This window comes from Miniopterus natalensis, chromosome 18 (genome assembly GCF_054644295.1).
Source record: "Miniopterus natalensis isolate mMinNat1 chromosome 18, mMinNat1.hap1, whole genome shotgun sequence".
Classification (NCBI taxonomy): Eukaryota; Metazoa; Chordata; class Mammalia; order Chiroptera; family Miniopteridae; genus Miniopterus; species Miniopterus natalensis.
The window spans coordinates 35141046-35168320 of NC_142098.1; the positions used below are offsets into that span (position 1 = coordinate 35141046).

Below are 27275 nucleotides of genomic sequence, written 5' to 3' on the forward strand. Positions count from 1 at the left end.
GGGTTGAAACCTTGAAGTGTTACTGCAATTGGCCTTTAATTGGGGTGGGGGGCCTTTTCAAGGGGACATTATTTACCGTTCATTAAACACTTAATGAGGGATTTGTGCCTGGCCCTGTTTTTGGTGCTAGGGATGCCCCCTTAGAGCTGTGGCCCTCCGTTTAAAACCCACTAGTTCGTTTTTGAAGTGGTTCTCTGGTCCCTGCCCTTTCCAGTCCACTCAGAGTCCCAAATCTCCAAGAATTTGTTTAGAAGGCATGGAACCAGATCCCTGGGTGTGGAGGGTAAGTAGGGCCCTAGGAGGAGACCAGAGCTAGACTCTTGGGGGTCATTACTGGGTGTGACTGCTCATCTACCTCAGGTCTGGCCTGTGAGCTAGACTTAGGGTAGTCCCTGCCTGTGCATCTGGGTCCAGTCAAGTGGAGATTCCAGGAGCTTCTTTATCCAGCCAATAGGTTAGGTGCTTGCTCTGTTCTTCATCCAGTCTGGGTGGTGCTGAGATACAGCATGGCCAAGGCAGTCCTGGACCCTGCCCTCCCAGGGCTCCCAGTCCACAGGTAACATGGACCCCTCATCAAATGGTGATAGCACCAAGCGGTCAGCTGTGAGAGCCTGGGGTGGGGGGGTGGGGGGGGTGGCTTCCCTAGAGAAGGGACAGTATTTTAAAATAGGGAGTGAGGACATTCTCATTGCATTCCCACAGCCCATCCTCCTCCTCCTCCAACAATTTGAGTCAGTTCTTCATTCCCTCTGGACATGCTATGTTCCTGGCCCTTGGTGAGGGACAGTGCTGGAGCACAGGAGTGGCCAGGTCAGCCCCATCCCTTCATCTCAGCCTTGTGGAGGAGACAGTACAAAAGAGGCTGAATCCTTTTGAGGTCAAGGTGGGATGTCTGAATGTAATAAGGAGCCAAGGTTGGTGGCTACTTGGACTAAAAAGGACGCTGGAGTAAGTGTCCCCTCTCCCTGCTAAGGGAGGGCCTCCTGCCTGGGAAGTCCCCTTACCAACGCTGGTCCATGTGTTGGGCAACAGCGCCCTCTGCTGGCATGGTGATAACGTTTGCGTGTAGTCCCCACCTGTCCTGTGGGAAATATCCTGGGAATGCAAACTGCTCCTGGCCAGTGTCTGGATTACTGCACCAGCCTCCTGACATCTCCCTTACCTCCAGTCCCTTACCCTGATACCCCCTGCCCCACAGGATATAAAGGAGCTCAGGCTACTTAATATGGCTTACAAGGCCCCATGCCTGGCCCCTGATGACCTCACTAGCTTATCTTTTGCTGCTCCCCCTTGGATCAGTGGTTTGTTCTGGGGAAGTCACAAGTCCCTTGAAGAATCTACAAATGCCATGAGCCAAATCCACATGTATGTGGAATTTTGCATAAAGATTTGTGAGGTTCTAAGTCCTCTGCAGCCCAAACAAGGCCTTCAAGTTAGAATTCTTCCTCTTCCTGGGCCATCCTGCAGTCCTTATAGCAACCAGAACTACCCATGTGTATCCTCCCCTCTGGATCGTTGCCTCGCCCATCTCCCTGCCTGACACCCTTCCCTACCCCCCTTCCTCTAGTCCTAAGTCATCTTTCAAGACTTAGCTTGGGCATCCCGTCCTCCCAAAAGAAGCCTTCCCTGGCCCTCCAGAATGGGGTGGCAGCTCCCTTAGCCCTTTCATCCATCAGAGCCCTGGACACTCAGGGTGATCACTGATGACATGTCTGTCTACTTTTGGTAAACACCTGAGTCCCTACCTAAGGCAAATCAGTTTTCTAAGTCCACGGTTTTCTCCCAGGGAGACATCTGCAGATTGTCCCAGTTCTCACCACCCATCTCATGCTAGCAGGGACTGGGTGTGATGACAGTGCAAGAGACAAGACTTCATAAGTTATTCTTTGACGTGGTGAAGAAATAAAGGGGTAGACGCGGCTCTAAACTGGAGGACAAACCCTTTGAGGCACTGAAGGGTTTCTCAACCAACGAACCATCCATCCCAAATCAAGTATGCCGGGCTCTTGGAGTCACAGCAGTAAACAGGTTGAACAACAATTCATCTCCCTCCTGATATTCCAATTTCGTAGCGATTCAGCTTGGGGGTGGGGGCGAACGGAACGGAAGGGCCTCTCTGACCCTGGAGCCCTTTCCCTTCCTGGCTACGGAGGGTGGGACCTGAGGGAGACACGCATGCGCTTAGGGAGGTCAGCCTTCGGCCCGGAACTTTGGTTCTGGGCACAGCGGAGCATCGGGACCTCAGGTGGTGTGCTCAGCCGGAAGTGGCCGCTGAGGGCGTCGGGCCGAGTTTACCGCGGCGGTTAATAAGCGTAGAAGACCAGGATGGAGGCTGTGGCGACTGCGGCGGCGGCGAAGGCACCCGATGAAGGTGAGGTCCAGGCGACGCGGAGGCAGCGGGAGGGTGGGGCTGCGGGGTCTTTGGGAAGTTATTCCCAGAGCGCGAAGGAGGACTGTTTATAGGGGGACACCTGCCCTCGGCCTTACCTGCCCCTTCAGCGCTTTGTCCAGAGTAACCCCTCTCGCTGCGGGCTGACCTGTACTCCATCCCCTTCCCGGAAATTAATCTGTTCCACGTTCCAGGCCAGCCTTTTCCTTGTCCCAGCCTAACCCAGTTCCTTACCAGGCTGATTCTCAGGTTAACGTAAACCTCGCCCCTGTCCCCAGCTTACTCTACCTTTGCATCGGCCAACCTGTTTCTCAAGTTACCTTCTTCATTTTGTCAAATTGACCCTTCCCTTTCCCCAGACTAACCCTCCTCCTGCCCCATGCAAACTCTACTTGCCTCAGACTAACGGCTTCCTGCATTTCATTCCAATTCTTCCCCCAAAGTTCACAGCCCCTTCTGCCACCCCGGGGTGCTTAATCCATTTCTGTGCTCCCCCGATCTCTCTCTCCTTGGAGTTTTAAATCTATTTCTCCTAATGCCTTCCTATGAATATCTAAAATGCTGTTGTTTTGCTCATCTTAAAATTCCATCCCGCTGCTTCAGAGTAATGCCATGTGGGGTGAGGTGTGTTTGGGAAGCTGAAACATGACTGGCCAAGAACTGATCACTGTTGAAGCTGGCTGACTGGAGTAGGGGTGGGGGGCTCTCTATTTCTGTAAAAGTTTGAAATTTTCCATAATTAAAAAAAAATCTTTTAACCTAAAAAGAAAATCTATCCCTTAATCCCATGCTGCCTTCCAGAAACCATCTATCTTTTCCAAAGAGTCATCCATACTTGTTTCCATTTCCTCACCTCCCACCCACTGCAGTCTGGCTTTTACCTTTAGGTACTGCCCTGCTTAAGGTCCCCAGTGACCTCCCTGTGTCACCCCATTCAGGCTTTTTCTTGTTAGATGATACGGAGAATACAATGCTATTGACCCGCTCTGTCCTTTTTTAAAGTTTTCCCTTGGTTTCTCTGACACCCCTCTTTCCGATTTCCTTCCTATTTCTCAAGCTCAGCCTCTATTGCTGTAGCAAATTACCACAAACTGGGTGGCTTAAAACAACAGAAATTTATTCTCTCACAATTCTAGAGGCCAGAGTCTGAAACCAGTGTCACCAGGCTGATATCTCCTTACAGGCTGCACAGAGCCCAGTTCTGGGCACTGGGGGGAGCTAAGCTGGAATCCGGTTCCACCCAAACCCCTGGACAAGGTGGAAGCAGTGGAAGGAGTGCCAAGGGCCCTGGACAGTGATGCCCCTGAGGCCAAGAACACAGCAGTGAGTGCTATGCTGCATGCTGTGGCTGCCAGCCGCCTGCCTGTATGCAGCCAGCAGCAAGGAGAACCGGACCTGACCGAGCAGGAGAAGGTGGCCATCCTGGGCCAGCTGTACCAGGAGAAGCCGCTGGTGTTTCTGGAGCGTTTCCGCACAAGCCTCCGCGAGGAGCACCTGGCCTGCTTTGGCCACTTGCGTGGTGACCACCGTGCAGACTTCTACTGTGCTGAGGTGGCCCGACAGGGCACAGCCCGACCCCGCACCCTGCGCACCCGCCTGCGCAACAGGCGCTACGCCGCCCTGCGTGAGCTCATCCAAGGTATGGGGGCAGATGGGCTGGACAGGAGGGGAAACTGAGGCAGAGTAAATAAGAAGTATGCAAGAGCAGAAACACAGAGATCCTGGGAGATAAGTGTTGAGACAGGGACACAGGGAGAGACTGAGACAGATGTGAAGTGACAGGTGAGATAGGGCTACACAAACAGGGACCCAGGGGAAGAGAATGGGAATGACAGAAGTACCATTTCACATCTATGAGCCGAGGACAGAGTGCCTAGCACCATGATAACTGGTTATCCTTCGGGAAAATTAGATCCCTCCCTCATACCAAACACAAAGGCATTGCTGGAAACCTAGGAGAGTGTGTTTATGACCCTGGGGACACAAAGGCCCTCTCAAACAAGACACACGTGAAAAGCATGAAGGAAAACATCAGTACCTGTTTGACTGTGACATGACAAGTGTTTTTGTGACCAAAGACAGCAGAACTAAAGCCAAAAGATGAGAGCAAATGAAGCAGAGAGTGAATGAAGTTTCTAGTTAGGGCGAAGGCATGGGCTGAGGGAAATGGAAAGAGTGGGACACAGCGACTGATGAGCAAAATGAAGACAGGAAAGAGAATGAATGAAGGGGGTTGGGTGACAGAAACTGAGTCAGAGAAGGAGAGGGAAAAACAGACCCAGAAAGAGGGTGACAGTCAGGGAAAAGGAGGGAGAAAACAGAATCTGTTGAGAAACATAAAAGCTGGGCGTAAGAGAGGGCAAGATGGAAGGTAGGACAGGGACATTCACCACTGGTGCTCCAGAGGCCAGGATTTGGGTAGATTCCCACCCTGGGCTCTGAAGGTAGGGCTAGGACCAGTGGGTGGGAGGGGCCAAGCTTGGTTTAACTTTTCTGAGGGACAGAGCTGCCCATGCAGGAACAAGCAGCCAGGAGAGATGCAGAGGACCTGGGTTTGGGGTGATGGGGATACCAGGCCCACCTGGGGGGTGGCTGCAGAGAGGAACACTAGGGAGAGGTGAGGTCTGGGGTCTGAAAGACCACCAGGAACAGTACACCTGGGCAGAGGCCCTGGCCTACCTTATCCCATGCACACATGTGCCAGCTCCACACAGATGTACACTTTCGTGCCAGATGTGTGCACCAACTGCCAGAATGAGGCTCAACAGACAGGCCCACACAGCTTAGAGACTGCCCATACATCTGTCTGCAACATCCTGCTCCAACTCCAGTTTCACAGGTACCCATGGCAGTGTGCTGACAGCCGTGGGAGGATGCGGGCAGGAGCTTGTGAGTCCTGCCTGGCGCATTGTCCAGGGGCCCCAGGCCACTAGGGGCAGATGTTCATGGGCCTGACTCTGCACACATGCTTGGACACATGAGTACACATGCAGATATGGGCCTGGTCACACACATGTGCTCAGAGGCATGCGTGAGTACTGGTGGCCACAGGACCTCAGGCATCTGTATATTTTCCTACATTTTTGAATGTGTACACACTCACACTTAGGCATTCATGTCTTCCTACCAGCCTGATCACACACACGCATGGATATACGTCTGCTCAGACACCTTCACCCTACATGCAGCCCCTGACCTCATCCACGGGCTCCTCACCCCACCCTGTCTCTGTGCAGAGGGCGAGTACTTCAGTGATGAGCAGATGCGGTTCCGGGCTCCACTGCTGTATGAGCAGTACATCGGGCAGTACCTAACCCAGGAGGAGCTTAGTGCCCGCACCCCGGCCCAGCAGCCACCCAAGCCAGGCTCCCCTGGCACGCCTGCTTGCCCGCTGTCTGACCTGCTGCTCCAGTCCTACCAAGAGCGGGAACTGCAGCAACGGCTGCTCCAGCAGCAGGAGGAGGAGGAGGCCTGCCTGGAGGAGGAGGAAGAAGAGGAGGACAGTGACAAGGAAGGTGAGAGCCAGCAGCAGGGGGCCCCAGTATCCGAACTTCACAGTCCTGGGCCTGCCTGTCTCCCAGGCTGGGCCCCATCTGCAAGAGCAGACATCGAGTCCCTCCCCTGCCTGACCCAGGTGCCCTGTGTGCCCTAGCCTATCCCATCCTCCTGCATCTCTGCCCCCAGTCCTCAAAAGCACCAAGGAATCCCTCACCTCCCCGCCTTTGCTCCTGTCCCTATGCCTTCCCTTCACCCCCCTTCATATGTCCAGTTCTGACCCTGTTCTCCAGCCCCCAGAGACTGGTTGTCATTATGTGCTTGGTGTGTTCTCCAGGAGGGCAGGGACTACAGGCTTTCTGGTCACTGCTGTGTTCCCATTGCCACCCAGTACAAAGGAGGCAGCTCTCTGGACTGTGTTCAGTGCCTACCTGAGTGTAGCCCTCACACTCCTGCACTGTGGATGTCTCCTCCACAGACCAGAGTCCTGGCAGAGACTCAGAGACCTGGGTACCTGACTCAGAGGAGAAGCTGATCCTGCGGGAAGAGTTCACCAGCCGCATGCACCAGCGCTTCCTGGACGGCAAGGACGGGGACTTTGACTACAGGTGCTTTGTGCCCCACCTCCCCATCCCCTAACCCAGCACCCTACAGCCCTCAACCACATGCCAGATCCCGGGCACCTCCATGGAGGGCCTCCCTTTGTGGTGCTAGAAGGCCCCAGAACAGTTCCAGGCTGTGGGCCCTGGGGTCAGACAGCCTCAGGGTTTCAGATCAGCCAAAGATCAGTGGGTGACCTTGGACGAGCTTTGTCCATCTGAGAGCCTCTGTCCTCCAAATGTGAGGAAGGGATGAGCAGGGCTGACATTCAACTTGGTATTGATAAAGCATTGAGACATTCCTACTCTGGCAAGTGGGGTGTTCTGGCAGGGTGCCACTACCCCCAGGCCTCCCAAGTGTCCCCCAGGACCCCACACCTCCTCATGCTGCAGGAAGTGATCCCTCGCAGAGCTAATGTGTGGCAGGGAGGAGCCTGTGGTGAGTGCCCCTGCAGTGCTGGTAGATAATTTCTCCAGTGTAACCCCAGGGGCGAGGTGCATGGCCACCTGCTTTGAAAAGGACTTTGCCACCAGGGAGAAGGGCACAGCGAAACATCAGAACCAGAGAGAAGTGATTTGTCTGCGGCAGTCTCGCCTTGTGGTCCCCAGTGGCGGTGTGGCAACAGAGGGCCCTGGTTTCAAACCAGCTCTGATACCATGTGAACAAGCAGACTTTGGTGGCACATCAGCTGAATGGGGATCACAACAGCCCCTGGCCCACGCAGAGCCAGAGACAGTATCACTGGCCCAATCTCAGTGCCTGGGCTCTGGAGTCTAGTCCAGCTGATCACTTCCAGCCAGGGCCAGCCTCATAGCCTGAGTTTCCACAGGGCAGTGAGCGAGCGCCTGGGCCATGGGAGCCCTCAGGGAACCATTGCTGTGGTAAAACCCACAAGGAACCTGGGCCTGGCGTGAGGAATGGGGAATGGTAGGGACTGAAGCCAGTCCCCTCTCCAGAGGGCGCTGCTGGGCATCATTGCCGCATGGTCCCTCCTGGTTGTCAGCCACCTCATGCTGAGTGGCTGCTGTGTCCAGGCTGGGGATAAAGCAGGGAACAAAAGCTATGAGAAGGTTCCCTGCCCTGAAGGGGTTCCCACTATAGTAAGGAAAACAAACAGCAAGCATTTGTTGGTGATGGGCCATGAAGAAAAGTGAAGGGAGAAGGGGGAGATAAGGTAGCCGGGGAAGGCCCTCTGAGCAACAAGTGAGGGGTAAGCAACAAATATCTGGGGGAAGAGTGTTCCTGGCAGGGGGAATAGCAGATGCAAGAGCCCTGAGGTGGCACAGAGGAGTAGTAAGGCTCCCCGAGTGGCGGGACCAGGCAGGGCTAGGAGGTCTCATTAGAGGGGGCAGCAGATCAGACAGTGCTTTCTGCATGGAAGTGAGCTTGAGAAGAGCTGAGGGAGAATTTGGAGTGGGGCCAGGCTTGCAGTTTAGGATCACTTGTCCCCTTAGTGCAGTTTCGGGCCTCAGCATAATTCTTTGTGCAGGGGGCTTTACTTTGTGCACCAAAACGCTGAGTAATGCCCCTGCCTCCACCCTCTGGGTTCCAGTTGCAGCCCTGTAGTTGTGACAACCAAATGTCTCCAGTTATCACCAGATGTCGTCTGGGGGGACAAAGCCTTCCTGGTTGAGAACCACTGCCTTGGGAATGTGGGCCCCAGTGTCACCACACCACACCTTCCAGCTTTTCAAGAGAAACCAGAAGTTTTTATGTAAAATCTCTGATTTCAATCCCTGAGATACGCAACATCCCTCACCAGGGGTTAGCTGGGACTTAGAGCTGCCAGCGTATGGGCCTTTGATCTCAGGGGTCCTGAGCCATGTCCCCAGCTTCTCCAAAGGCTGAGGAGCAGATAGGTGGAGACTGGGGCGCAGGGGAGCACCAGACTGACAGCCCCCCTCTCTGCAGCACTGTGGACGATAACCCCGACTTTGACAACCTGGACATCGTGGCCCGGGATGAGGAGGAGAGGTACTTTGACGGAGAGGAGCCTGAGGACGCGCCTAGCCCAGAGCCAGACGGGGACTGATGGCCTGGCCCCCCGCCCTACCCCACTGAAACAAGGCAGCTGACCGGAGGCTGGCTCGGACTTTCTCTAGGGGCCCCAGCGCAGCTGCCCACCCGCCAGCCTCACAGGGTCTGGTCCCATCTCCCGCTGCCCCTCCCACTGTGTCTGCAGTTCCCTGCCTCCCCCAGCCCAGCCCTGCTTCCCCGCCTTCATTGCTGTTTCTCTGGCTTTCTTTCTCTGTCTTTGGTCTCTTTTTCTCCCTGCCTTTCTGTCTTCTGCTTTCTGTCTCTCTCTCCACCTCAGTCTCTTTTTTTCCTCTTTGCCTTTGTTTTTCTCCTCACTCTGTGCCTTGGCCTCTCTCCCCACAACAGAGTGAACCTCCACTTGCCCAAGGCCAGCAGGGCCCTTTGTAGCTAGAGCCAGCCAGGTCGACACCAGTGCCCAACTTGGGGTCAGGCTGATCCCTGGCCCCAGAGCAGCTCACTGTCTCCCCTTCTGGTCCCGGCCAGTCATTCACCTGTCCTGTGTGTGTCCAGCCCTGCTTGCCTCTGTTATGTTCCCTTCTTTCCGTCAGCCTTGTGGGCCTATGGTTCTTCCTGTCAGTCCGTTTCCATCTTGGCCTCTGTGCTGTCTCTGTCTGTAAGCCTTTATCTCTGGGGTTCAGTGCCATTCCCAGGCTGGCTGCTGAGTATGGCCTCACTGCAGGCAGGGGGGAGACCACAGAGGTGGCCACAGCTGTTACCTCTCCATCAGGACCCAGGCCTGGGCGGGGTGGGCAGGAGAAGCACTGGGAATCATGGGCCTGCCAGCTTGGGTGTGGGGGGAGGGGTATAGGGAGGTCGGGGACTTTCCCCTCCCAGCCCACGGCCCCCCTCTGCCCAGCCACAATTTTCCCTTTCTTCACTTCCTCTGCCTCCCTCTCCCTCCTGTTTACACTCCCCAAATACGCACAGGCTGTTATCATGGGTCCTGAGTCATCCCCCACACACAGGCTGCCCCTCGTCTCTGCCCCAGCCAGCCACAGGGCCCGCCCCACGGAGCCCCCTGCCTCCCCGGGCTAATGGGAGCCAGATGGCCGCCTGGTGACTCAGCCCCAGGCCTGTGGGAACCCAGGCATCCCGCCTTCCCATGCCCCCACACCCAGCTCATGCTCCTCCGGTAGACACACATGGAAAAGGGCCGTCTGCTGGAGGAGGGCACAGCCAAGGGTCAGGGAGGTGGGGTCTGGGGACCTCTCAGTCTTGTGCGCAGGAGTGGTGGCATCCTTCCAGAGCCAAGCCTGAAGGACTCTCCCAGCTGCCTCCTGGGCCCAGAGTGAGCAGAGACCTCGAGACCACCTAGGGGCATGGCTCTTGACCCTCCTAGACTCAGCTGCGCCTTCTGGGTCAACCAGAATTAGAGCCAGACACAGAAAGTGAGAGCTGGACGGGCGCCGAGGGACATTCAGGCTGTCCAGTGAGACTTAAGGAAAGGAAAGTTCTGGTTTCTGAGCAGTTCTATTCTATGCCAGGCCCAAGTGAGGTGCACCGAATCCTCCAGACAGCCCTGTAAACTAGAGACTCAGCTCATAGAGGGGTCAAGGGAGGCCCAGGAAGGAGGGCAGCCATTGGAAACGCAGGTCTGAAAGCACAAGCCCTGGAGAGCTCTCCGGCCTGCCTGTCAGCTGTTGGGCCACTAGGTGGGCGGATGCACAGACGTCCTCAGATGGGAAGACAGAAGAGTTAGCTGTGGATAGCAGCTAAGCTTTGGGGACCTCTGGTGCCAGACACTGTCCTCCACATAGACATGACCGAATCATCTTGATGGAGAAGTCAGTATTTGAATCACAACCATCACTGCGTCCTGTGTGCCTCCTGCTCTCAGTATTGATAATCCTCTCCCAGAGGGGCCAGGGCAGTCCAGCCAGGCTGACTCAGGAGAGACCTCTCCTGGTACTTGTGCCCGTGCCCTCAGGTTGTGAGCGCTCGTATTCCAGGCATCAGCCCTTCGTGCACATTTTTCACTGATCATTCGATCATTAAATTTGTGATGTACTTTGCCGTACGTAAATTTGTTAGGTGTTTTTTTTTAAGTGAACACAGCCGTTGATTAAGAATTAGGATGAGTCAGGTGGTGGAGATGACAATTTCTAGCTGAGATGGAGGTGGAGCCGGTCAAGAGGGATGGAGAGACCTCCCGCAGGTCACAGCCTCAGACCTGGAGGTGCCCCAGTGGCCTGTTCCTAGCTCCCGGGTCTGGGGTTGGGGTGGGTGGAGAGGCTGAGTCAGGGAGGGAGGGCCCTGCCTGAGGAGAGCCCCTCAGTGCGCATCCGGCCCCCACCCCCAGTCTCCTGTCTGTCGTGGCTGCCACCCCCACGTCTGCCACCTCTGCCTCCTGCCAAAGTGGACATGAACTCCATGAGCCTCTGCTCCATTGCGTGCTCTGTCCTCTGTCCTGCTTCACTCCTTCCTTTGTCCCCCACCCTGCTCTCCGTCACCCTTTCATTCTGTCTCTGCACCTCTCCGGCTGTCACTGTCGACCTTTAGTCCCTTCTCTTCCTCATTGTTCCTGGGCCCCTGCCTCGTTTCTCTCCCTCGTCACTCCCTGCATCACAGGCCTGAGCTTCCGTCACTGTCTCCTGACCCCGTTTCCCCTGCCTTTCTGTCAGGGCCTCCCCTCCCTCTGTCACTCCTGCTCCTATTTGCCCTCATTTTTTCCTATCCCTCCTCCTGCTGTCTCTCTTGGCCCACGCCCCCCCCCCCCCCCAAGCCCATCTCCATCTCTGACCCCTCTTCTCTGGCTCCCAAACCCTGGGAGCCCAGAGGGGACGTCCAGGTTAGAGGTTCACTGGTGGCTCCTGGGAGCCCAGAATGAGGGGTAACCCCCACCCAGAAAGGGGGCGGGAAGGGGCAGTGAGGTTGCGGCCTGTCTGGCCAGAAGGAAGTGTCTGCGCTGTGGCCTGGTCACCACCACCCCCAACCGGCCCCCAGGACCTGCTGGGCTGCCGCCACCCCCAGGCTGGGACAGAGTAAACACTGCCGCCGGCAGCCTGGGATATTTATACCGAGGGCTGGGCGCGGGTCCAGTGCCCACCACAGCCCCTGCCCTGCCCTGCCGGCCGCAGTCAGCCCCGAGCCAACGTGGCACCAGCCAGCAAGGGGACACCGCAGATGCAGCCTCCACTCAGCCTGGAGGCCACTGGGCCCGCTGCCCAGGATGCCAGCGGCTTCACTGAGGATGCACGATTCCCCCCTCCCTGGAAACACCAGCATAAAACACTCATGAACATGAACACACACACCCCACTGAGAACTCAAAATGCCCTGGAAAGCGAGGCAAAACAGAGACCCACACAAGTGCTCACAAGCCACCAGCCCATGTGGGGACACAATACAGACACCACCTGCTCAGAGACAACTGCAGAGGCTGAGAACACCAGTCCCCGCAATGGGCACACTCATACACACACACACCATCCAGGAGAACGGCAGCAAGTATGCTGGAGTCACACCCCGTGGACACACAAACATACTCAGAACCCCAGCAGCGTACACACTGGGCGCACAGTGTAGCCCAGAAACAGCTCGCCCACAGACTTCAGGAACTGTTACACACACTGAAAACACAGCTCATGTGTAAGAAACAACACACACACCTCTGGAAACACCTTTCTCACAGGCCCAGAAACACACAGAAAACCCACATTTCAAGTGAAACTTACTGAGGATGCACAAACACACCCGAAGGTGGAGAGCAAAGATGACAAGAAAACAATCCAGACACACAACACGCCCCAGGCATGCGACCCTATGGTACACACAGACCTCCCAAGTCACACGTGTCAGGACACAGAGCCCAGAGAGCATACCAACTTGCACAGCAGCCGCACAGCAGGAATGCGCAGTCACCAACACGGCACTGAACGCATGCTGGGAGCACACACACGGAAAATCCCCTCCCACACCCAACAGCCTGCGGGTGCTCAGCCTACCGGTATGTTAGCGACCCCCGTGCTAGACACACAACTCACCCCACAAAGCTTGGGGACACACACAAATGGGTCCTGAACACATTCAAATTCACATTAAAAACACTGGAGACCAACACTCAGATTTAGGGGGCAGGGGGCTGCCTGTCTGTCTGTCTCTCACCCACTGACCCCAGTCCCAGGCCTGTCTGGGGGAGGGGGCAGGAAGGCCTGAGCTGGCCTCCCCTGGCCCTGCTTCCTGCCTTGTGGGGGCTGGATAGGAAGCTGGGGCTCCAGCCGGAACCCAGGCTCTCCCCCCACGACTTCCCTCCCCGCGCCTGGGCTGCTCGCAAGGGTGGGGGAGGGGAGCTGGGCGCCCTGAACCCCCTGTCCTGCCCCTGTGAGTTGGCTGGGGGCCTGAGCTGCCTTGTCCCTACAGGGCCTGGCCACCCCGGTGAGGAGGGTGGGGGCAGGAGCAGCACTCACGTGGTGAGAAGGGTGGTGAGAAGGTGCTGAGCCCGAAAGTTTCTCTGGCAGCAGGCAGGTGGGCGGGGTGTGTCACGAGGGAGTGGCCAGGACTCGGCACTGGGACTGTGAGTGAATCCCCAGGGTGCAGCCAGAACTTGTCCTGGGGCCCAGGCACGAGCTGGGCGTGTGAGGGCCACGACCCTGGGGGTGTGTCTGGGGGTGTGGGACTGCTCCGTCTGGGACCTGGGTTGTGACAGTGTGTCTGACTATGGCCGTCTGCAGGGCCGTGTGGGACTCCCCGGGCTTGAGTGTGTGGGGCTGTGAAATGTCAGACTGAGTGGGCATGACTACCTCGCAGTCTGTGTGATCGTGATGTGTCAAATCTCCCTGTGTGGTGTGTGTCTGGGTGGGACTGTGACGGGTCAGGTCGTGTGCCCATTTGTGACTATGACCCCATCCATAGAGGATGTTTGTGTAAACTGCTGGTGGCCCTGCCGGAGCTTGTTTCATTTCCTTGTGCTGTGAGGTGTCTGTGTGCGGCACTGTCTCTGAACCTGTGTCTGGTGTGTGGTGGTTGTGACCGTGACCCTACAGGATGTATTTGTGTGGGTGTGTTTTGCTTTATCCCTATTGACATCTCTGCTTGCGCTGGGTCCTAGTGAGGCTCCAGGCTGGGCTGTGTATGTGTGTGGCACACGTGGGCCGTGCCTGCCGCCAGGTGTCCTGTAGGAATTTCGGAGTGTTCATTGTGGCTGAGAGGTGAGTGTGTTTGTGTAGCTGTGGGACACTGTCCATACTTCAACCCCTGTATATGTGAATGTGTGCACACAGGTGCCCCATCTCACAGGGCTGCAATGACTACATGTCCTTGTCTCCTTTCAAGCGTCCCCACACAGGAGGCCGGTGACAATGGCTGCATTTCCTTGCATAGTGAACTCCTCCTGCCCCCACCCCACCCAGCCCTCTGTGGCTCCCAGACCTGGGCTGGGCTGGGCTGGGAGGATCCCATGGCCCACTCACCCAGACCTAGTGCTGCCCACAAGCAAAGGAACCTCAAACGCACACAGCCCTCCCCCAGGGCACCTCTGGACAAGGCAGTAGTTCAGGGCCGGGATCTGGGAAGGGTAGGGGACAGATGAAGGAAATGAAACCTGGGAGGAGGAGGGGAAACCAAGATGCCAGATAAAGAGGAAGCAGGGGAGAATTCACAAGCAAGACGACAGCAGATGAGAAGAAACAAGGCCCAGAGGGAAGCCCACCCTGGCCGGGGCACCAGCATCTCTCACCTGAACCACTGTTCTTCCTGCAGTCACCTGTGGCCCCATTCAGTCTACTCTCACCCATCAGCCAGAGGGATCTCTGAGCACCTAAGTCAAATCACACCCCTCCTCTGTACAGAATCCTGTCATGTCTCCCAGCTTCCCCAGGTACAAAGTCTCACAGGTTCCCACATCCCACAGGGCTGATGTGGTCTGGGAAGCAGTACCAGTGCAGAGACCGTTAACTCCTGCTGCCTGGTTCAAGTCCCAGCTCTGCTGCTTGTGAGCTAACAAGTAATCTCTCTGTGCCTCAGTAGTCCCATCTGTAAAGTGGTCTCTATAGCAGGAGTTGGCAAGATTTTTCTATAAAGGGCGAGATAGCAGATATTTTTGACTTTGCATATAGCTTCTTCTTGACTTTGCCCTTGTAGCACTTAAACAGCCAGAGATGATCCGATTCATGGCTGTGCTCCAAAAAAACTTTATTTACAAAAAGAGGCAGCGGGTCAGAATGTGCCTGCAGGCTGTAGTTTGCCAACCCTGCTCTGCTGCACTGTGGGGAGAGTGCAGTGAGCTGGTAGATTCATACCTGGCATGGAGGATTGTTATTACTCTCTGGCCTGTGAGTGTTAGCATCTGACTCAGCTCCCAACACCCTTCCCTTTGCCCCTCCCTTTCAACCACACTGGCCCTGTTCCTCTTCCCCTCACCCCAAGTTCATCCTCACTTCCAGGCCTTTCCTTCTGTCCTCCTACCAAGAACTCTCTCCCTCATCCTTCCCTAAGCTGCCTTCAAGTCCCAAAAGCCACCTCCTCTGAGAAGCCCTCCCTCCTCCATCTCTCACTCCATCCATCCTGCTTTCCTGTCTTCATGACACTTACCATGCCTGTCTCTTCCCCAGAAAGTAGGTTCCTTTCTGAGGAAGCAACTACTAGTTCCTTTCTGGGCAGGAACTATTCTCTTAACCTCTCTGGGCTTCAGTTTCCTCACCTTTAAAGTGGGCATTATTAGAGTCCCAAGTATCTCAGAGCTTTGTTATGGTGATTAAGTGAGTTAATTGGTATAGGCACTTAGAACAAGGCCTAAAGTGCTCAATAAATAAGTCTAGTGTTTACCAGGAGTACGTGAAACCTAACAAGTGCTTGCTAAGTGTCTGAGGCGGGGCAAATGAATGGTGGAGAGAGACAGGAGGTGGCAGATGGAGCGGGAGTCCGGGAACATTGGTAGAGAGACCCCGTCAGGCGCCCAACGACACAGAGACCCCAGTCCTCTCTCCACCTTTAATGGGCCCCGAGGTGGGCTTGGGGGGCGGGGGGGGGGGCCGGTGTCCTTAAATACAGCCCGGCGCGGCGGGCGGGGGGGCGGGGCCGGGCCTGCCGGGGGGCGGGGCCTGCGGGGCGGGGCCTCAGCTGCACTTGCAGGAGCGCACGATCATGTTGGACAGCTGCTCCACCTTGGGCTTGCGGCCCACGTAGTACACGATGGGCAGCGGCTCCAGCGCCTGCGGCACGCAGCACGGGGCCGCCGACGCGCCCGGGTTGTGCTGGTTGTACAGGGCCAGGACCTGCAGGCGGGCGGGCGGGTCAGGGCCGGGGGCGCGGGGAGAGGGCCCGCACCCTGCCGGCGCTCCCATCTCCCTGCGTCTCGCCTCACCTGTTGGGTCCCAATCTCCGCTCTCCCCATTTCCCACCCTTGATTGCATCTCAGTCTCCCTCTCTCCTTCCATCTCTGTATTAGCCTGTGCCCTCCTGCTTTTTTCTCTCTCATTCTGTCTCGTCCCGCGGTTTCTCTTTCTCCTTCCGTCTCCTCGCCTCTCCCGGCAACAAGCTACTGGGTCCCCGCGGGTCTCCCCCCATCCTGCTCTCCCTCCGCGCCACGTCTCTAACTGCGCAGACCCGGTCTCTAGCTTCTCTCCCATCTCTTTATCACCCCCCAGTCTCCCTGTCTCTCTCATGTCCCCCCTCTCCTCACTTCATCTCAGGGTGTACTTCTCTCTGGCCCCTCCCTCGGTCCCTGCTACCTTCAGCCGGTGGGCCACACGCACCTTGCTGTACTGCGTGTCCAGGCTCCAAATGTAGGGGCAGGGGCCCAGGCAGAAGTTGGCGTGGTAGCCCTTGGGCTCGTGGATCCACTTCCAGCCCAGGTCCTTGCGGAAGTCGATGTAGAGCTGCCGCACGCAGCAGTTTTTCTCCGTGGAGCTGTGGGCGCGAGGTAAGGAACCCAGGTCAGGAAGGCAGAGGGGCCGCCCGCAAGGGCTGGCCATGCCCCTTCTCCCCGTGCGCGCTTGTGTGTGTGTGTGTGTGTGTGTGTGTGTGAGTCACCCTGTCCCAGCACCCTCTCCAGCTTAGTCTCCCTTGTACCGGCTGTGTGTGTGTGTGTGTGTGTGTGTGTGTGTGTGTGTGTGTGTCACCCTGTCCCAGCACCCTCTCCAGCTTGGTCTCCCTTGTACCCGCTGTGATAACACTGATGAAGCACTTCCACTAGTGCAGCACTGTGCTAAGCGCATCCTAATAAACAGTCTCTCATGCAGTGCCCGAAACAAGCCTTTAAGAAGCCAAGTGACCATCCACAGAGGACAGCTAAATAAATCATGGCACATCCACACACTGAAACATAGAAACAGAGTGCACTGATCCATGTGTACTGATACGTTCTATGTGTGCAACAAATGTTTATTGAACTATTGTATGCGAGGCTGGGATCTACAGGGGACTCAGTACAGGCAAAACAGGAAGAAATCCCTGCCCTCTGGGGCCAAATGCTAGAGACTACCATGTCACTCCTCTGCTCTGAACACGGCTCCATTTCACTAGGGACAAACACCAGAAGTCCTCAGCATGAACCACGAGGCACTACTGGATCTAGCCAATCTCAACTCTCTCTCCATTCTCACTCTACTCTAGCCGCACTAGTGTCCTCACTGTTCCTCAAATGGTCCTACCCCAGGGCCTTTGCACTTGCGGTTGCCTCTGCCTGGCTTGCTATTCCCACAGATTTCTGGTCTGGCTTGTTTCTTCACTTCCCTGAAATGTATGCTCAGCTGTCTTTCACTCAGGGAGCCTCAGTCCTAGAACACTGCCTGGCATGCAGTGGGTGCTCAATAAGTAGTTAAACAAATGAATGTTCAGAGAGTCCTTCCTGGACTATCCTCTCCAAAATACCAATCCAAATGACAGTTCCATTCAGTGTAACAACAGCATTGCAGGCTTGCCAGAAAATATGAAAATGTCTGAATTAGAAGTGGAACAAAATCTTAAAACCTGTGGAAGCTGGATGAGAGTTCATTGTATTATCCTGGTTGCTTTTATATACATTTAAAATTTTTCATAACAAAAATCAGAACAGGAAAAATACTCTCCAGTATCTCTTTCTCTCTGTCCCTTTCCTATGATTTATTTTCCTCCTTAGAACTTACAGCCGCTTGCTCTTTTATTTGAGATTGATTTATCTGCCTTCCTCTGAGGATAGGCCTTTTTGTCTGTTTTTTCCCCTAATGTATCCCCAGTGCCTACAACAGTGCCTGGCACACAGTAGGTACTCTGCAAATATTGGATGTATAAATCAATTGCTCAATGCGTTAGGATTTTAAAAAGCACATTGGAGAATAGTGGTGTATAAGATGCTACTGTTCTGGACTCATGATCTCTGTCTGTCCCATATTCACATCCAAAGGCCAGTCCTCCTGAGCTGAGGCCCAGACCTCTGCTCATCTGAAAGGACCTGGGCATTCAATGTGCAGGCCCCTGGAGCCATGGCTGACATGGACAGGGAGCTTGGCTCAAAAGCTTGACTCATGGGCAGCCAAGAACACTTTATATTTCGTGTAAAATTGGAACAAATAAGGTGTTGATAACCCGAGGGCCAAGGAGGTATCAAGAAGTCTATGTATGGGCTCAGGGAGGGTCCTGAGCATATGTATGTGCACACTTCTGGGGGAAAAGGTGCCTGGCTTTTGGCTTCTCAAGGGGGTCCTGGACTCACAAAAGTGGAAGAGCCACTATCCAGAATAATCTTTCATTTGTGGTCCAACTCTGGCTGGGGTTCTGAGGTGCTAAGATTTGACCAGTCTATGATTCTATCATCCAGCTCAGCCATTCTCCATGTGGGGTCCCAGGATCAGCAGCAGCAGCACCGGGAACTTGTGGGGAATGCAAATTCTCAAGCCCCACCCTAGACCTCCTGAACCAGAAACTGAAACTGGGGGTGGGGGTGACAGATAGCAGGCCAGATTTAACAAGCCCTCCAAGCCACCCTGAGGCACTTACACTTCAGGGGCCTGCTGCATTCCGGGCCCTGTGATATACACGGTCCGGGCCTTTGCAAAGCTCTCTCCCTATCCAGTCAGCCCATCAGGACCCAACAGAGCCTGATGAGTAAAAGAAACTCATCACTTGGGGCCCCAGGGCAGGCCGAGGGGCCTCACATCCACCTCAGATGCTGGGGAGGGGCCAGGGAGTCTTCCCAGTGGAGATGGTGCTTAAGCTAAGAACAAGGTGATGTTTGAACCTCAAACATACACAAAAGCAGAGAATATTATATCAAAGCCTCATGTCTCCATCACCCAACCTCAACACTCAGCAAGTCATGACCACCCTCACTGTATCTCCACTCCTACCCACTTCCTCTCCCCATATCATGTCACCCAGAAACATTTCCATATGTATCTCCAAGAAAGTCAGGACTATTTTAAAACATAACCACAATACCACATAAGAAAAATTAACAATAACTGCCTGATATCATGAAATATCTAGTTAGAGTTCACATTTCCCCAACTGTCTCATAAATATCTTTTCTTTTTTGAGCCTGTACAAATAAAGATCCAAATAAGGCTACACATTGCAGTTGGTTTTTAAATCTACAGAACCATCTCTCTATTTCCCGCCTCGCACTGTATCTGTTGAAGAAACTGAGTCAGGTTTCCCACAGTCTAGATGTTGCCAACTGCACACCTGTGGTGGTGTTTAACACGTTCCCTATATTTCTAGAAAATTGGTAGTTAGATCTACCATCCTGATCAACTTCAGGTTCTTTTTTTTTTTTTTTGCAAGACTTCCTAGGTGATATTGTGTCCCTCTGAACGGAGGCTCGCACGGCTGGCTGCCTCTCTTTGTAATATTACTAGCTGTTGGCACTCAAGACCTCAGTGTGTTCATTCACTCACAGACTTGCTGGGCTGAGGGTAGGATCTGGAAGGAACTTGGGAGAAGAGCTGACTTTCCAGCTGGGGACTAGCATGTGACAAAGCCCAGAGGCACCATCAAAATATTAAGCAGGGGAGGGACAGGGTCAGATTATCATTCTAAATCGGCAACATTCTAACTGAATTTGAATATTCTAGAAATCCAACCTTTCAACTTTCTTGGACTGCAGTACACCAGCATCTCAAGACTAACACTCCAATAGCATTTCCAGCTTTCTAGGAGTCCCACATTCCAACTCTCGAGGATCTTGGCATTCTTGAATTCCAATATTTCGATACGGCATTCCAACATTCCACAGTTCTGAGCCCATCATCACTCAAGAGGGCCAAGCTGCCACTGCCTAAGATCCCGGCCTTCCAAGAATGCAACATCCCGACACTAGCCCCATCGCTCTGGGAGACCAGCATTCTGGCTTTCTCCAACTCCGCTTGTGATGCTAATATTTTCACACAGGATTCCATCCTTCTGAGCCCACGATTCGAGGACTGCAATCTGCCAGCATTGGAGACGCCGATCTGCCAATGGTACAGGAATCCAGCAAGGGCAACCTTCCAATTCTGATTCTCAAACTCTAAGATCCCAACACTCCTTCAGTCCAACACTGTCAGATTTCAATAACTAACGCTGGATTCTACATCTTAGAATCCCAACACTCTAGGAAGGACTCCAGCCTGCCAATAATATCAAAGACCTTCCAACACTGAATTCCCACATTCTCGGTGTTCAACATCCTCATAGCCTCTGATTCCCACACACCAGCAAGAAAACAGGCTGATCGTGACATCCTAGGACTCCCAGGTCACACATCCCCGCATTCTAGGACTCAAACCTCATTCCCTGAGCTTTCCAGGCTGAAGGAGACGCCAGCCCGAGCGCAGTACCGGCCAGGTGCCCGCCCTGCAGGTCAGGCCTGAGGCTGGGAGGTCTCAGTCTTCACCTGAAGCAGTAGTTGGTGTCCAGGGCTCGGCGGTGCCGGGGGCTGTGCAGCTGCTGGGCTCTCTCCAGCGGGGTGGCCATGAGAAGCAGGAAGGGCCGGTTTATGCTGTGAATGGTGGCCAGGTCACCACGGCGGCCGACACTGATTCCTGTTTTAGTTTAGGAGTCACAGGGTTGGGGGTGGGGAGACATACACACTCAGACAGTGAATGGGGGGACGGGTAAGGGATAGAGGACAGACACACACACTGCACGGGGCACCGGGACAGAGGGATGGGCCTCACCGTTGATTTCCACATGGAGTACGTTATCTTTGTTGTCACAGGAGCAGTGGGCATTGAGGCGAAAGCCCTGGATCTCACCTGTGGGGGTGAGGAGAGGGGAGCCAGTGTGAGGGTGCGGCTCCCCCAGCCCGGGGGAGGAAGGAGGGAGCAAATCCGGCTGCCCTCTGCCGCACCCTCTCGCTGCAGTTCTCTGCCTTGCTGCCTCCTCTGTCACCTCCTCCAAGAGGCCCTGCAGGATTCAGACCCCACTCCCACTGTAACATCGCTTTACTTTCTCCATAGCACTGACCCTGTCTCTGGGGCCTTTGTATTTGGCTATTATTTCCCTCACTGTCCTCAATGGAGAGCAGGATGCATGGGGGCTGGGACCCTTGTTTTCTTGCTCCCTGCAGGGCCTGGCCCACAGTCATAAAAACAAACATCTACAGAGTGCAGGAGGGCGCACGGGGTGCCAGGCCTGTTCTTAACAGTGGCTTTATCTCCTGTAACCCTCACCAAAGCTACCCACTTTAAAGAGGATGCCCAGGAGCACAGAGAGGGGGTGACTTGCCCGAAGAGGGAAAAGACACATTCGCTCCGGCCTCTTGCCCCAGGGCAGCTGTGGGAGAAAGGCTTCCTGAGTGAATGAGTGGATTTTCTAAGCTCCTACTATGTGCTGGACCCTGTCTTGGGTGCTGTCGGCTCAACAGTGACCCCAGACACTCCTCCCAGCACCCACCTGCTCCTTAACCTCCATCTTTTCATCTGGCCAAACCACCACCTATCCCGTGAGTCTCTACACAATCCCCCTTACCTTGGGGAGGCCCTCCAGGACTACCTCCTCCAGATGGGTTTGGGTGTCTGCTTCGGGCTCCCCCATCCCAGCCCTGATCACTCTAGTCATCACTGCCTGCTAGGGCTTTGGCAAGACTTCCTAAGTGTCTAGAAGTAATGGTGAGGACAAGACCCAAGAGTGGTCTTGGCTATCCCTGTGTCCCTGCACCACCGGCACAGCACCGGGCACAGAGCAGGGACCTGCCAGCACTTACGGAATGAAGGCATGAGTAAGAGGGCGGTTAGGAAGGGAGATGTGGGTGCTGTGGACTCAGCTGGGACAGGACAGACCCCATCCTCTTCCAGACACACTGCATGTGTCAGGCTCGCCCCGGAATAAGGTCCTTTGCATAGCCTGTCCTTCTTTCCTGGGCTCGTTCCCCTCCCTCCTCCAGGAAGCCCTCCTTGATCCCAGGCTGGGCAGCCACCTCCTTTGGGATCCCCATTCCAGCCTATCTGGCTTATAGGTCTTCCATCCCCTTCCCCCACCCCAGCAATGGACCATGAGCTCTGGGAGGGCAAAGATGGGCTTGTTTTTGTCACTGCTGTGTCCCCAGAATCACCCAGCACAGGGCCGGTGCTCAGGAAATGGATCAATCCATTAATCACTCAGGTTTGAGTGTCTAGGAGGAGGGCCAGGTCTCGGCTCTTTGGCACCAACATAGGGTGGGGATGCTAGGCAGGGTAGTCCCAGGACAAACAATGGGGTCAAACCCATTGCAAAACAGGGTGGGGCAGACAAATGGTCCTCACCTCTGTGGCTCAGCCACTGCCGCACAACTCCAGTGACCTCAAAGGACAGCCACTCGGGCGAGTCGCTGGGGGCCAGCAGCTGGTTGCTGAGGTAGCGCCAGGAATTGTTGCTGTATTTCTAAGGGATGGTGAATGGGAGGAGAGAGATGATGGGTACATGCTGCCATGTATCCGCACCCTCACTCCATCTGCTCCCCTAAATGGGCCCTCGGACAGTCCCTTGGACAGTCCCCTCCCAGACATCCGCGCCGTGGGGCCTGCAGGAACCACCTGCCCCACAGGGAACTCCAGGCTGGGGGTCAAGGCACCTGAGCTGCTCAGCCTCGGCCCCTGGTCCCCTTTGGGGCCATGGACCTTCTTTCCTCTCTCTAGGCCTCAGTTTCCTTGCTGGTGAAATGCCAGCCCCCTTTGAGCTTGGACAGCCCGGTGCTCAGATTTTCCTGCAGACATCCCTGGCTTCACTCAGCACACAGTTCTGCACATCCGACACCCTGAGTTCTGAGTCTGTAACTTTCTAGGGGCTCATGTTAGAAATCATTCTATAACTCCAGGGCTTGACAGCATCCCAAGAATTCCAGTCAATGAGCCTAAGAAGTTCGAAGTAAATAATGTTCCACAAGTCCAGGAGTCTGACAGGACACACCACACACCCAGAGGCTGCAGATGCCTGACCTGACATCGTGTGGAATGTTCGCCTGGGGCTGGACAGACCGCTCCAGGGGCTGGCAGCACGAAGCTGGATTCTCTGGACGCCAAGAAGTTAACATCAGACAAAATTCCCTTGTTGTAAGATACTATCTGCCGTCAAGTCGGAAGTTCCATATATGACTTGGATTGTACACCACCTGACCCCAACCCTTCCAGAGACCCTAGTCTTCCTGAAGACTCCAAATTTTCTAGAAGAGACCTCTCTCTGTGACGATGGCGTCCAAAATAGCCACTAACCACATGTGACTATGCCGCTTGAAATATGGCCGGTGGGCCTGAGGAATTGAATTTTTGCTTTCAGTTGTAATCAACTGAACTGGCGATATATGACTAGTGTGGCTTCCCTCTGGGATGGAGTGGGTGAAGAACCCTGAACCATTCTAGAGATTTCAACATTCGACAGTCCTGCATTCTAGAACCCAGTTGCTAAGATTCCAGCCTTCCAAGCGGTTAACAGTCTAGGCTGCTAGGAGTCTGAGGGTTTCAAAGAGCCCTATGATTCCACGGTCTGTGCTCCTCCATCTCTCAGGGTCTGTGTGAACCTTACAGTGACCTGCGGCCCGGTGGCCCACCTGGCCCATGCCCCCACCTGGTACAGCTCCACGTGCTGCTCCACTTTCAACTTGTGCCTCTGCAGGCGCAGCTCTGCCCGGGAGAGCAGCTCGGGTTCCGGCACAGCTTCCCGGAGATCCGACGTGTTGAAGAACATATATATGCTGTGTGAGTTATGCTTGTATGTCTTATAGATTTCTAGGCAGAAGGAGCGGAGAAGGGGGATGTCAGGAGTGTGGCAGGGGAGCTGATGCACCCCAAGTGTTAAGAGCGTGAGCTCCAGAGCTGACAGCCCTGAGTCGGAGTCCGACCCTGACCTTGGGCGAGTGGGTTTGTTTCCTCCTCTGTAAAACCCTTCTCTCCCATCATCTGGGAAGTGCCCACTCAGTACAGGCTGGCGCCAAAGGCGTCTGCTTTGCTTGCTCAAACTTCCCCAGCGCTTGGAGCCTCAAATGCAAGTTACGTGGCAGTGTAGGGTCAAGGGCATTTGGAGCGGTCCATGCCTCTGCTGCCTTCAAGCTCTGTGACCTTGAAAAGTCACATCCCCTCTCCGAGCCTCAGTTTCCTGCCATTCTTTGGAAAGTGGCAACCACATCAAGCTCCCTGCCTTCCAAAGCAGGGTCTCCTAACTGAGTCGCTGTGTGACTTTCAGCAAGTGAATTCCTGTACCAGATTCTCGCCTGTGAAACAAGGAAGGATTGCAGGGTGAGAGTGTGAAGTGAGATGAGGCAGATAAAGCACGTAGCACAGCCTGCACACAGCGGTCACTGTAATGTGTGTTAAAGAGCTCACTGTTTGCTAGGAGCTGTTCAAAGCATTTTGCATGTAAACTTCACAACAACCCCATGAGGAAGATACTATTATTATATCCATTCTATAGGTGGTGAAACTGAGGCACAAAGAGATCAAGTAATTTGCCCCAAGGTCACCCAGCTAGGAAGCTGCAGAATGAGAATTCTAACACAGGCAGTCTGGTTCCAGAGACAACCCCTAGGCTAATCCACCTCCCAGCTAAAGTGATATTATTATTATTGTTGTTATTATTAATTACTTCCTCCCTCAGTTAGTTAGAAAAGGCAAAGTTCATTCTAGGTAGGAATGGCTTGGGGGTGGGGGGGAGGAAACTTGGAAGTGTTTTTTAGTCTAGGAAAAGTTTGGGGTTGAGGTTGAGGGGTCAGCGCATGAACTCCTGGATAAACTGGGGCATCTGCTTCAGGCCTCTGCACGGGGAGAGGGGGGCGCGTAAAAAACGGAGACAGGTTCCCAAGAGAAATGTCAGAGGAAACCCCTTCCGTGGGCCCCTGTCCTCCACTCCTCCCAGCTCTAGCCAGGCCAGTCCTGCCCCCTGCAAATAAGTACTATCTTAACCCAGGGGTTACTCAGCAACCCCCAGAGGAAGGGTAGAGCCCAGGGTGGGGAGACAGAAGAAAGGGCAGGGACTGGCGGAGGGAGAGAGGGAGAGGCAGGGAGAGGCGGGAGAGGCAGGGAGGAGGCAGGGAGACGGGGATTAACAGGGATTCGGGAGATGGAAAGACGGAGATGGACGACAGACACACACATACAACACACACACGAAACGACAGAGATGGACGACAGACACACACATACAACGCACACACGGAGAGAGACACACACTGGGCTTGGTGGCCAGGTGGAGAGAATTGAAGGTATCACTTAAGTCTCTACAACAAGGTGAGCCGGCGGAGGTGAGAGGGACGTGTGGGTGGGGATGGGCGTTATTTGGCGGGAGCCACAACTGGGCAAAGGAATGGGCTGGGGACCCACAAGTCCACCGCCCAAGAGGAAAAGTGAAAGGAGGGGGCCCGCCGCAAGTCACCGGGCCACTTGGGTCTCCCGGGTCCCCCGTGGGCGCCGACGGGGCGGGCCCACGGTAGCCCCGCCCAGAACTGGGGTGAAGAAGGCGGGAGGCGCCGCGGCCGGGAGGGCGGGGACCGGACCTGCCTCATCTCGCCCCAGGCTCGGAGAGCGTCCCCCGCCCCCGGGGCAGGGGAAGGGAAGGGAAGGGGGAGGGCGGGCGAGGCGGCCGGACGCTGGGGCTTCCCCAGCCGCGCCGAGAGGAGCTGGCGCTGCGGGGTCTCGACTCTCAGCCTGTAGCTCGGCGGGGTCCTTCTCCCCCTTCCGGACGCGCGGCTCCTCCCCCGCGCGTGGCACCCACGTGGGGCTTCCTCACCCGGGTCTCGTAGAGTCGCGCCCACCACCTCTCGCGCTGCGGCGCCACTCCTCGCTCAGCCCACTCCCTTCCAGCCCGCGGCGCGGGGGGCTCCGTGTTCCCAGCGGGGCACTCTCTCCTCCACGCCCCTCCAGGTCCACCTTTCCCACGCCTGTCTCCCCTCCCTCCGCAACACCCCTGCCCACGAGCCAGGGTTGTAAGCTTCCCGGGGGCTCGCTTCCTGCTCGCACGTCCATCTGCGAAACACTCGGGGCACCTCAGCGCGCACCCCCGGCGTCCCCCGGCGTCTCAGCTTCTCTCCCGCTAGTTCCCCCAGCTTCCCCCTCCCTACGGGACCTCGCGCCCCTTTCTTCCCCGAATTTCTCACCCCTCACCGCTCCTCTCTCTGCACCCCCCAATCCCGCGCGTTCCTCGCGCCCTCTGCAAGCCGGTCCGCTCTCCATTTTCCTGGCACCTCCAAAGGGCCTTGCATGTTGGGGGCCCTGGGAGCTAACTTTCACCTAGCTTTTCTGCCCTTCTAGAACCTTCCCGTCTCCCGACCCCCGAGCGTCGGGTCAGCTTTCCCCACTCCCTCTCCTTGCCCCAAACGGGGGTCTTCGCTTCTCCCAAAGCGGACTCCCTCTCTGCAGCCCCCACCCCACAGCCCCGGAGTCTAGTGCACTCTTTTTCTACCCCGTCCCCTCGATTGCTTCTCTCGCCCTAGGGGACTCCCCCCACGATCCCTGATGTTCCTGTCGCCCTCTAGAAGAGGTCCACTTCGCTCACTATCTCCTCTTCAAGACCGGATACCTGGGGGGTAGGAAGCTCTGCCCTATCCTCTGGGGGGGCCTCCACCCACGTTCCCGCCGCCCCAGGGGTCCTCTTCCTCCAGCCAGTTTCCTCCCCCGGTAATTCCCTCCCCCGGCCCGAGCGTGCCGGCGCCCCCGGGGGGCTCCCGTCCAGGGTCCCCCGCCCCTCCGAGCTCACCGTGGTTGTTATCCACGGTTAGCACGCGGGTGACCTCCTTGGCGTAGTAGTCCGTCTCGGGCTCGGGCTCGGGCTCGGCGCTCTCCCCGGCCACCCGGTCGCGGGTACTGTTGTAAAGCGCCAGCACGGCCTCGGGCAGCGGCCCGGGCGGCACCTCCCCCTGGCTCGGGGGGCTGGCGAGCCGCAGCTTGGACAGAATCTGGCCGCGGATGGCCTCAATGCGCTTCCGCTTCACCAGCTCCATGTCGATGGTCTTGCAGGTGGACAGTCCGGCGGCCGGCGGGCCAGGCGTGAGCACTAGTAGCCTCAGCAGCGGCAGCAGCAGCGGCAGCAGCCGCAGCCGCAGCCCGGAGGGCGGCATGGGGGAGGCAGCGCCCCCCGGCACTGCGAGAGCGCGAGCCGAGCTGGTGTGAGAAAAGGGAGGCCCCACTCCTACTGGGGCTGGGAGGGGGGTGTCTTCGGACGAAAGGTAGGAGAGGGTGGGGGGGAGTTGAGGTCCTCAGGAAGGAGGGGAGGCTCTGGTGAGTGGCTTCTTGTTACCCTACGGAAAAATCCGAGATGGGAGCGATCTGGTACCAGAGTTGGGTGGTCTTGAGTAGGGAAGCTGAGACAGGTCTGAGAGTCCGGATCCGGGGAGAAGGGTTCGTGGACGCGTGGGGGCTCAGGAGAGAGGTGGGGGTGGGGAGCGTGCGGGGGGTGC

General features: G+C 55.9%; 2 protein-coding genes across 2 annotated transcripts; one reads left to right on the plus strand and one right to left on the minus strand.

The window, feature by feature from the left end:
* Positions 1–1257: 1257 nt before the first annotated feature.
* Positions 1258–10538, plus strand: CCDC97 (coiled-coil domain containing 97). Its single transcript, XM_016209238.2, has 5 exons — positions 1258–2371; positions 3573–4028; positions 5626–5904; positions 6363–6492; positions 8396–10538. Exons 1-5 carry the CDS (start codon positions 2326–2328, stop codon positions 8514–8516), a joined length of 1032 nt encoding a protein of 343 aa, XP_016064724.2. The 5' UTR covers positions 1258–2325; the 3' UTR covers positions 8517–10538.
* Positions 10539–15573: 5035 nt separating this feature from the next.
* TGFB1 (transforming growth factor beta 1) lies at positions 15574–27227 on the minus strand. The gene is made up of 7 exons (XM_087827232.1): positions 26576–27227; positions 23456–23616; positions 22159–22276; positions 20593–20670; positions 20310–20457; positions 16213–16366; positions 15574–15732 (listed from the first exon to the last, which is right to left on the minus strand). Exons 1-7 carry the CDS (start codon positions 26934–26936, stop codon positions 15574–15576), a joined length of 1179 nt encoding a protein of 392 aa, XP_087683358.1. The 5' UTR covers positions 26937–27227.
* Positions 27228–27275: the final 48 nt, after the last annotated feature.

Coding starts and splice junctions, on each gene's coding strand:
- CCDC97 (XM_016209238.2), top strand. CDS start 2,326: ATGGAGGCTGTGGCGACTGCGGCGGCGGCGAAGGCACCCGATGAAG. Junction 2,372..3,572: donor GGCGAAGGCACCCGATGAAG/GTGAGGTCCAGG, acceptor ATCTCCTTACAG/GCTGCACAGAGCCCAGTTCT. Junction 4,029..5,625: donor CCTGCGTGAGCTCATCCAAG/GTATGGGGGCAG, acceptor GTCTCTGTGCAG/AGGGCGAGTACTTCAGTGAT.
- TGFB1 (XM_087827232.1), bottom strand. CDS start 26,936: ATGCCGCCCTCCGGGCTGCGGCTGCGGCTGCTGCCGCTGCTGCTGCCG. Junction 20,671..22,158: donor GCAGTGGCTGAGCCACAGAG/GTGAGGACCATT, acceptor TCACCCCCACAG/GTGAGATCCAGGGCTTTCGC. Junction 16,367..20,309: donor GACACCAACTACTGCTTCAG/GTGAAGACTGAG, acceptor TCGCGCCCACAG/CTCCACGGAGAAAAACTGCT.